The following is a 9,850-nucleotide window of genomic DNA, read 5'->3' as shown; positions in this document are numbered from 1 at the left end:
CCCCACATGGGGAATGATAAAGGACAATAGACTAGAGCAGCAGAATACCAGCTATCTACTAAGGACAGTAAATTGAAGCTACAGTGGGCTCCCAAAATTGGGAGATGGAGGATTAGAAAGAACGTCGCCGGGTCTGATTGATTTTTGATTTGTGCTGCAGCATGGATTTAGAATTGGATATAAATCGGCTTGAATCTTCCATCTTGTGTCAAGGGCTCAGACTGATCATGTACTGCCCAGGTCAGTATGGCCCAAAATCCCGCACAACCTCCAGTAGTACCAAGCAGAATCTGAAGACAAAATGGCAACCTACCCTCTACACCCGGTGCTTCTCAAAGTGTTTAACCTCAGGTCCTTGGTCAATAAATCGCGACCCAAGTCGCACCCCACTGGAACGCACAGCAGTGCGGTACCGCATGTTCCAGTGCAATCGATCAAACTGTGGGCAGGAGGTGTGTTTAGGGTGCCATTAAAATGAATTGCAACGCAGCGCCCTCCCCCACCAGTAGGTGCGATTGCGTGGTAGTTTGCGATTAAAACAGCGACAGACACAGACAACCACATTCTCCATAAACAATTTAGGGGTGCAGTGTGGGCTGCTGTGCTGTGATGGTACTCCATCCATACGTGCATTGCTTGTACAGCTCCCTTGCGCTCCCTGTAGAGGTGTTGGGAGCCAAAATGTGTCGTCACTCCGGTCCAGGCACCTCTACAGGACATGCAAGGGTGCTGTAAGCAATGCACGTATGGAATGAGCTCCCTCACGGCCATAGCTCCAGCCCACCCCAAGATGACACTCCGCACCGGGCAGCATATTTTTAATGGCTGCTCGGCCTCGAGAACTGACAGTGCTGCACTACGGAGGAGCCTCTCACCTAGTGCAGTGAAATGCATGCCGCGACCCACTAAACATAGGGTCGCGACCCACCAGTTGAGAACCGCGGCACTACACGCTGTGCCCACAGCATCTGTTTTGTATCAATTTAAAAAAAAACTAAAAACTTTCTGTCCGTCTTTTTGCTTCCACCCACCTTCATCTCAGACCTCTTTGGGGGAGACACTTTGGCATCGTCCACCTTGATCTCCCCCTCGGGCATCTTGTTGAGGCATTGAAGAATGATCCTCAGGGACTGTCGCATCTCCTCCACGCGGCACAGATACCTGGCGGGAGAAGGAAGGCGGAGCTTGTGTCACATCGCGAGCCAATAAGGGGGGAAATAGCTTTTGATGTAATTTTTTTTATTTTAAAGCCAATGTGTCAAGCCTTATACTTCCTGTTCAGCCATCGAAGCTGTGAAGATATTACAAGAATGAAAGCTGAACTTCGCAAAACTCTTAAATAGGGATGCACCGACACTAGTATTGGTGCAGAGTCCTCGTACTCGGCCAAATGCTCCGATACCTAGCACGATACTACAGTATCAGAAAGCCGGCCGCGAGTCATTACACGCTGCCGGGCTTCCCGATTGGCCGGGAAGCCGGCTCCATGCTCCCTCGTCACAAGTGCTGAGGGAGCATGGAGCCGGCTCCCTCACAAGTGCTGAGGGAGCATGGAGCCGGCTTCCCAGCCAAACAGGCTTTCTGATTGACTAGCTTCCCGACCTGGGGCTTTCGGATTGGCCGGATAGCCGGCTTCACGCTCCCTCGTCTCCTTACGACGAGGGAGCATGGAGCCAGCTTCCCAGGCCAATCAGGAAGCCGGGCGCCACGTCATTACACGTCGCCCGCCTTCCCGATTGGCCAGAAAGCCGGCTCCATGCTTTCTCGTCACGTAGTGACGTGAAGCATGGGGACAGATTCCCTGCTAATCGGGAAGCTGGATGGCGAGTCATTATACGCCCTCCTTAATGGGACTTCCAGTATCGGTATTCGTACTCGATACTGGAAAACCAGTATCGGTGCATCCCTACTCTTAAATCTTCCCCAATACGGCCTTTACCCAGCCTGAATAAAAAGGAGTATTTTTATTTCTTCCTATATGTGAAATCATTAAAAAAAAGAAAGTCTGTGGCTATGCAAATATGCTACATTTCCAACTACTGGTATAGACCATATGCCGATGCATATACTTTCATCAGGCACATGGCAATGATGTGAAGTGGTCAAATGAACATGCCAATTTGCCCATCAACAAGCAGAAATACCACACTAGCAGGGGGGTTAATTACAGTGAGTGACAGCATGACAACCAGGTAAGGAGGAAACACCTTGAATCTGCACCATACCCTCCCCTTTACCTGTCGTAACAGTCTCCCTTACTGCCGATGGGGACATCAAATTCCACCTGGTCATAAACGTCGTACGGCTGCGACTTTCTCAGATCCCAATGGATGCCGGAGCCTCGGAGCATTACTCCGCTGAGGGAGGAGAAGAGAGTTAGAGAAAGCACACAGGGTACCCTAAACTGACATCAGGTCACGTCATATGAAATTACATCTGAGGCGGCTAAAATAAAGGCCGCCTTAGATGTTCTGAACCCCCAGCTGGCCTAGAAATCAAAATATGGTCTCAAAGTACTGAAGCCATTGGATTGGCATGACAGCCAGGGGGGCGAGTATTTTGACAAGACCTGAATTGGGGAGTGTGTCTGAGAAGCAATCCTGAAAGCTTTGGTTGACTTTCCAGCAAAATCCGCCACTTGGAGTGTAGTGCAGGACACAGGCAGATTCAGAGACAACTGGGTAATATGCCGGTATCATCAACTGATTGGACACTGATCAGAGCCGTGAGGAGCCCTATAACCCCTCCCACGAGGAAATCATCAGGTTTTTTTTTTAGCAAGCAATAGAAAACATTGGTTCCAGTGTCCTGCACCCCAAGATACGGATTTTACTTGCAAGTCCAATTTTCTTGATGACACAATAAAAAAAGCTTTTTTTTAAGGGTGGACAGCACAGAAAAACTACTACAGACAGGCCCGTAGAACAAGGGGGCATGCCCAACAGCAGCCTGTAGCACCTTGCAGCGGGCATACCCCTAATGGAGTCTTCGGGGATAGGCTCAAGCCGGTGTGCATAGACCACTACACTGTATAATACCCTGCAGGTAACCCAAGGCTCGGTACTACCTGCCAAGGTTGGAGCCTACCGCACAATCCGGAGCCCAAAATGACATTACAAGTCGGCCATGTCTGCTGTCCAGGTACGGTCCCACGAAGCTGTTGAGGTGCACCACTGATCCAGAAGCTGTGAAGTCGCCACCATGGCTGGACGTAGTAGGAACTTGCTTGAAGTATCACAGGAAAGAAAGGCAAGCTACCTCACACACATCTCCCTCATGGGACACTAGCAAAAAAAAATGATTTCCTGGTGTGGGAGGGGTTATAGGAGGGTCCTCACATCACTGGATATCGGCATATTACCCAGTCGTCTCTGAATCTGCCTGTGTCCTGTTCAATCAAGAAATCTTTATTGCTTCTCAAAATAATCTTGTTATAGAGCGCAAAACTCCTTTAAAGGCTAAGTTTACCTTTCCGACCATGTCTCAAGGTGAAGCACGGTCATATCGCAATCCCAAGTCCCCCAGCTGCCCCTCCCTCTACTTACCCGAATCACGGGGGGGTTCTCCCCGCAGGCTGCTGTGAATTTGGCATCAGCACAAATGTGGTTCTTAAAAGGAGAAGTGCAATTTAAACCAAAGCGCACCAGTTCTTTTGCTCCCAGTGCCCCGACCTAACCTAACCCACCACAAAGGGATGCCTACCTAGATCTGATGGCCCCAGGCGATTGCTTCCATCTAGTGCTGCAATTCTGCACTGTCCTGGCAGCACCCGGGCGTTACAGCCACATAGGCTTCTATGGGGCTGTGTCCAGAGACCAGAGACGGTCCCCATAGAATTCTATGGGGCTGTAATGCACCGGTGCGGCTGCAGGATTGAGGTCAGTATGCATCTGTGGAGGGTGAGGGCGGGTTAGTTCCGGCGAGGGCAAAAATGATAGGTGCCCTTTGTCTTAAAGTGCAGGTACCCCGTAACCATCTCTACTCCACCTCAGAATTCATCACAGACTCTCTTTCCCTCTATAGTCATCCTCCCCAACCTCAGCTAATCATTACAGCCCTACGACAATTGTATTGCAGACTAAACATGTCGGGGAGATCAGAGATGAGAATCTCACAATGATTTGCAATCCGGGCTGAACCCAAATTGTGCCTATGCGCCGCTGTCTAAACGGGCGCCGTACCTAAAACCGTAGTTAAGTGCGTCCTCTGCGGTGACGACTCCGATGTCCACTGTCCTGTTCTTCCAGATTCTGTTGTTGGTCAGCATCTGTAATCACATGATAACCAGAGATTAGAATCCCCTCCAATAGACCAACTGTTCATTTCATTTTTTGGAGGAACTGGGAAGGGTAGAGCCGCTGTCAGGATGTTTATTTCCTTCAATATCCCCACTGGGGACACTGTCCCTGACTTCCTGTCAGGACAGGAAATCGCCACAACATGGTTGCAAACAAAAACACACATTTTTGGTAGAGGGGAAAATACTGACAATGTTTTAATTTCCTGGGTCTGTACACCTACTGTGCCCATTATGAGGGGTTCCCACCATCCTTGTGCTGAGTTCCCATATCTGTACACCTGCTGTGCCCATTATGAGGGGTTCCCACCATCCCTGAGCTGAGTTCCTGGGTCTGTACACCTACTGTGCCCATTATGAGGGGCTCCCGCCATCCCTGTGCTGAGTTCCCAGGTCTGTACACCTGCTGTGTCCATTATGAGGGGCTCCCACCATCCCTGAGCTGAGTTCCTGGGTCTGTACACCTACTGTGCCCATTATGAGGGGCTCCCGCCATCCCTGTGCTGAGTTCCCAGGTCTGTACACCTGCTGTGTCCATTATGAGGGGCTCCCACCATCCCTGAGCTGAGTTCCTGGGTCTGTACACCTACTGTGCCCATTATGAGGGGCTCCCGCCATCCCTGTGCTGAGTTCCCAGGTCTGTACACCTGCTGTGTCCATTATGAGGGGCTCCCACCATCCCTGAGCTGAGTTCCTGGGTCTGTACACCTACTGTGCCCATTATGAGGGGCTCCCGCCATCCCTGTGCTGAGTTCCCAGGTCTGTACACCTGCTGTGTCCATTATGAGGGGCTCCCACCATCCCTGAGCTGAGTTCCTGGGTCTGTACACCTACTGTGCCCATTATGAGGGGCTCCCGCCATCCCTGTGCTGAGTTCCCAGGTCTGTACACCTGCTGTGTCCATTATGAGGGGCTCCCACCATCCCTGAGCTGAGTTCCTGGGTCTGTACACCTACTGTGCCCATTATGAGGGGCTCCCGCCATCCCTGTGCTGAGTTCCCAGGTCTGTACACCTGCTGTGTCCATTATGAGGGGCTCCCACCATCCCTGAGCTGAGTTCCTGGGTCTGTACACCTACTGTGCCCATTATGAGGGGCTCCCGCCATCCCTGTGCTGAGTTCCCAGGTCTGTACACCTGCTGTGTCCATTATGAGGGGCTCCCACCATCCCTGAGCTGAGTTCCTGGGTCTGTACACCTACTGTGCCCATTATGAGGGGCTCCCGCCATCCCTGTGCTGAGTTCCCAGGTCTGTACACCTGCTGTGTCCATTATGAGGGGCTCCCACCATCCCTGAGCTGAGTTCCTGGGTCTGTACACCTACTGTGCCCATTATGAGGGGCTCCCGCCATCCCTGTGCTGAGTTCCCAGGTCTGTACACCTGCTGTGTCCATTATGAGGGGCTCCCACCATCCCTGTGCCGAGTTCCCGGGTCTGTACACCCGCTGTGCCCATTATGAGGGTCTCCCACCATCCCTGTGCCGAGTTCACGGCTCCGCCCACCTGCTGTGCCCATTATGAGGGGCTCCCACCATCCCTGTGCTGAGTTCCCGGGTCTGTACACCTGCTGTGCCCATTATGAGGGTCTCCCATCATCCCTGTGCCGAGTTCCCGGCTCCGCCCACCTGCTGTGCCCATTATAAGGGGCTCCCACCATCCCTGCTGCAATTACAATGTAATGGAGCACACAAGAGGACAAGTGGGACAGTCCAAGGAGCTCTGAGAACTACCACAGATGATCTCACCACCAAAGTTTCAAGAGATATAAACAGCGAATAGGGGACTCATCTAACCAGACTAAAATATTGCTTTTGATTCCACAGGTCCTTCTCTCCCAGCCGCCATTGGGCCCCGGGCCCTAAGCCCCATCACATTCCTTCCCGCGGGAGACTCACCTCCTCCAATTCATCCAGACGGATGGAGAAGTTCTTGATGAACTGGTAGATGTCGTCCATCAGACCCATCGGCATGTCCTAGGAAACAAGAAGGGACAGTCAAGCTCTCGGGTTACTCGCCTTCTCCGAGGAGTGAAAACGGGGGAAAGAATGGATTACCTGGTGCACTCCCCCTGGGCGGACGTAGGCGGCGTGCATCCTGGCGCCAGAAACCCGCTCGTAGAATTCGAACATCTGAAGGGGACGGGAGAGGAAATTAGGGGCCGAGACAAGAAGGATCACAAATGATTTCATAACTAAAAAGGATCCGAAATTGAAGCTCCACAACACAAAAGTTCCACTGGGACACAGGAGGTGATCAGGTCCCAGCCCGGCCGGCCCTCCTCCTCGCGTTTCCGGCAATTCCCTGCTGTCAAAATGACAGCCGGGAGTTGCTGTGTAAATACAACACCTGCAGAGGTTGCTGCTGACAAAATACATTGTTTTGGGGGCAGCCTGTGACCCCCCAAAGCACGTCTGCCCTGCTAAAGTGTCTTCTACTTTATAACACATCAGAATAGATTTGATCTGGACTGTTAACCTGTGGCGGCTGCTTTAACGAGAACAATGTATAGGCAGGACTACCCAGAATCCCCCTGCACCTTTGTTCGGCTCTATTCCTTTCCCACACTTTTGCACAGAGCTCGAGTTATAATTGCATGCAGCCTCTTGCATGGAGTATGGCATCCCCGGCTGCAGAACTCAGGCTCATCTTAGGCTTTTGTATTTAGGAGGATGCAAGGGGTGCAATGCTCGTTAATGCTACACCGAGACAAGTCATGTGATGACAGAGCAGGAAGACACTCCTCTTTGCTGCACCGAGACAAGTCATGTGATGACAGAGCAGGAAGACACGCCTACTTGCTGCGCCGAGACAAGTCATGTGATGAGAACAGGAAGACACACCTACTTGCTGCACCAAAACAAGGCACGTGATGACAGAGCAGGAAGACACGCCTACTTGCTGCACCGAGACAAGTCACGTGATGACAGAGCAGGAAGACACGCCTACTTGCTGCACCGAGACAAGTCACGTGATGACAGAGCAGGAAGACACTCCTACTTGCTGCACCGAGACAAGTCATGTGATGACAGAGCAGGAAGACACGCCTACTTAACACCCATTATGAAAGATTTCTGCACGCGCAGGGTCATGACCTTTCCAAAACACAAGGTACAACCTGCAATAACATTTCCAAAAATCCTTGCCGTCCTGAGCTGGTCAAAGCCGCAATCGTTCTATTCATTTTGTGGAAACTTACCTTTTCTCGCTCCTCAAACAGCCAGAAAAACGGCGTCATGGCCCCGACGTCGAGAGCGTGACAGCCCACCGCCATGACGTGATTCAGAAGGCGAGTGACTTCCCCGAACAGAACTGTAACGGGAAAGAGATTGAAGATGAGACTAAAGCAAAGGTCGGCAAATTCCAGCCCTCCGGCTGTGGTGAAACTACCTATCCCATCGTGCATCTGCCCCTGGGAGTCATGCCTGTGGCTGTCAGGGTCTTGCAATGCCTCATGGGAGTTGTAGTTTGCCTACCCCTGGACTAAAGGATGCGAGTGGCCCTTGATGCTTAAAGTATTAGGTGACACACAACAACCGAGACACTTTAATAAAGTTCATACTATGTAGACACCATTATTATTTCCTTTTCCAAAAATGTATCCTTTTTTTGGTGGTTTTTTTAGCTTTTACAATTTGGTCATGTGACCGCAAAGCAATCTTGCATTTGCTCTCTCACATAGTGAGGGGCGGGTTAGTTTCTGAAGTGATTCTATGCTCATCAGCACCATCTGGTGGCCATAATTAAGTATTGCATCACATCCGTACTTATAGCCTTTGCTCCTCAGCACCATCTGGTGGCCATAATGTTGCATTACATTACATTTGTTTATTTTTGCGTCTGACAGCACAGGACTAACATTCATAAAGACTCGCAGGGTGAATGGTTTAAAAATAGACACCGATACGTCACCCAGTTGTGGTTTTACATTACCGAAAGGCAGAAAACTTGGTGAAACTACATTACATCTGTACTTATATCCGATGCTCCTCAGCACCATCTGGGGGTCATAAGGCCGTATTACATTTGGTCTTCTACCCTATGCTCCTAAGCACCATCTGGTGGCCGTAATGAAGTATTACATTACATCCGTACTTATAACCTATGCTCCTCAGCACTATCTGGTGGCTATAAGGCAGTATTACACTTATGAAGAATTTATAATGGAAAATTGGTGGTGGTGTGCTGCTCTCTATCCTCCACGGTACCGCAACCCCGGCTTCCGAGGACACTTACCTCTGATCCACTGAGCTCTGATTGGCGGCTGGATGTTCAGCAGCTTCTCTACAGCCAGTGAGTAGCACTGCTCATTGCACATCATGGAGACGTAGTCTAGGCGGTCGAAGTAGGGCAAGGCCTAGAATACAAGATGAGATCTTGAAAAGGAGGAGGACTCTCCGACTCTCACCTACCTACATGGAAAGCAGAATGCTAAATCGAAGGAGTCAAGTGGAATTAAGTCGAACAGAGACTGCGACCAATCAGCTGCAGTCACTGTTTAGGTATGCAGAAGGCTGTGGGTGTCGGCTGTCAGAATACAATATCCGGCAGGGGAGATTCCTCCATCTTTATGTGTATGGCCAGCCTAAGACTAAACACACAGAGTGGATTCACGTAACCTGGTCTGCTCTGTAAAATGCATTTAATGGGGGCTGGAGTCAGTGAAAGTCCTGTGTCGCCCCCTCCCCCGTGCCCCCAGGCGGGCACATCCAGCCCATTACCTGCAGGTAGGTCTTGTACTCGATGAGTTTCTCCGTGCCGCGGTGGAGCAGTCCTATGTGGGGGTCGCACTTCTTCACGGACTCCCCACTCAGGTCCATGACCAGGCGCAGCACTCCATGAGCGGCCGGGTGCTGAGGGCCGAAATTGATGGTCAGGGTGGACACACCCTTATGTGCGTGGGGATCCTTGTCTGTCCGGTGGGGGGGAAGAAAAAGAGGTTTGTTATAAAACCGGCGTATTTTGGGTAAAGAAGGACCCCCACGAAGCATCGAAGCATGGACCCCCAGAAGAAGCTGTTGCTGCCATAACTTATGTTAGAAGCGCGAGTTCCAGGGCCGCCATCCCTCATCCCGGAAAGAAAGGTTCCAACACTCAGCCTGCATTGTGTGTGGTGGCTAGCTGGTTGTCCTTGCAACCCAGAAGACGTTTCTTCCCGAGGACGGGCTTCATCTCCTGCTCAAAGCCCAACAATAACAATGACAATAACCTGTCAGGATCACTCACCGTGCCAGGGGGCCGGCAACAACTTCTCTTGCTCGGGGGTGGCCGGGTACAAGCAGGCGCGATCGTATGGTTTCATGTACTCCACATCTGGCTGCCATTGCTTCTCCCTGAGTGTCAAAAAGACATTTATTACCATAGATCATTCATATAGTACAATGCAGTGACATTATTGGGGTGTCCTCATACCCCTCCCCCCTGTCAAATCTGTATAGGACATGTTCCCTCTATATTGGGGTGGCAGATCAGACCCCCTCCCCACCTTGTATGTCTCCATCATAATATGTAGACAATGTTGTGTTTACATTAGGGTGTCTGACAACGCCCCCCCAACA

General features: G+C 51.0%; 1 protein-coding gene across 1 annotated transcript in view; it reads right to left on the bottom strand.

Moving 5' to 3' along the window:
* NDUFS2 (NADH:ubiquinone oxidoreductase core subunit S2) overlaps positions 1-9,850 on the bottom strand; it is a 13,853-nt gene that overhangs the window by 3,736 nt on the left and 267 nt on the right. Inside the window, exons 2-10 of the mRNA XM_018573942.1 lie at positions 9,519-9,625; positions 9,014-9,204; positions 8,529-8,649; positions 7,492-7,604; positions 6,350-6,424; positions 6,191-6,268; positions 4,182-4,267; positions 2,238-2,357; positions 1,032-1,161 (exon numbers count right to left, since the gene is read on the bottom strand). Of these exons, the coding sequence (XP_018429444.1) occupies positions 1,032-1,161; positions 2,238-2,357; positions 4,182-4,267; positions 6,191-6,268; positions 6,350-6,424; positions 7,492-7,604; positions 8,529-8,649; positions 9,014-9,204; positions 9,519-9,625 (1,021 nt within the window). The remainder of the gene's footprint in view (positions 1-1,031; positions 1,162-2,237; positions 2,358-4,181; positions 4,268-6,190; positions 6,269-6,349; positions 6,425-7,491; positions 7,605-8,528; positions 8,650-9,013; positions 9,205-9,518; positions 9,626-9,850) is intronic.

This window comes from Nanorana parkeri, unplaced genomic scaffold (genome assembly GCF_000935625.1).
Source record: "Nanorana parkeri isolate BGI_ZX_2015 unplaced genomic scaffold, ASM93562v1 scaffold2631, whole genome shotgun sequence".
NCBI lineage: Eukaryota > Metazoa > Chordata > Amphibia > Anura > Dicroglossidae > Nanorana > Nanorana parkeri.
This window is presented reverse-complemented; position numbering and strand designations above follow the sequence as displayed.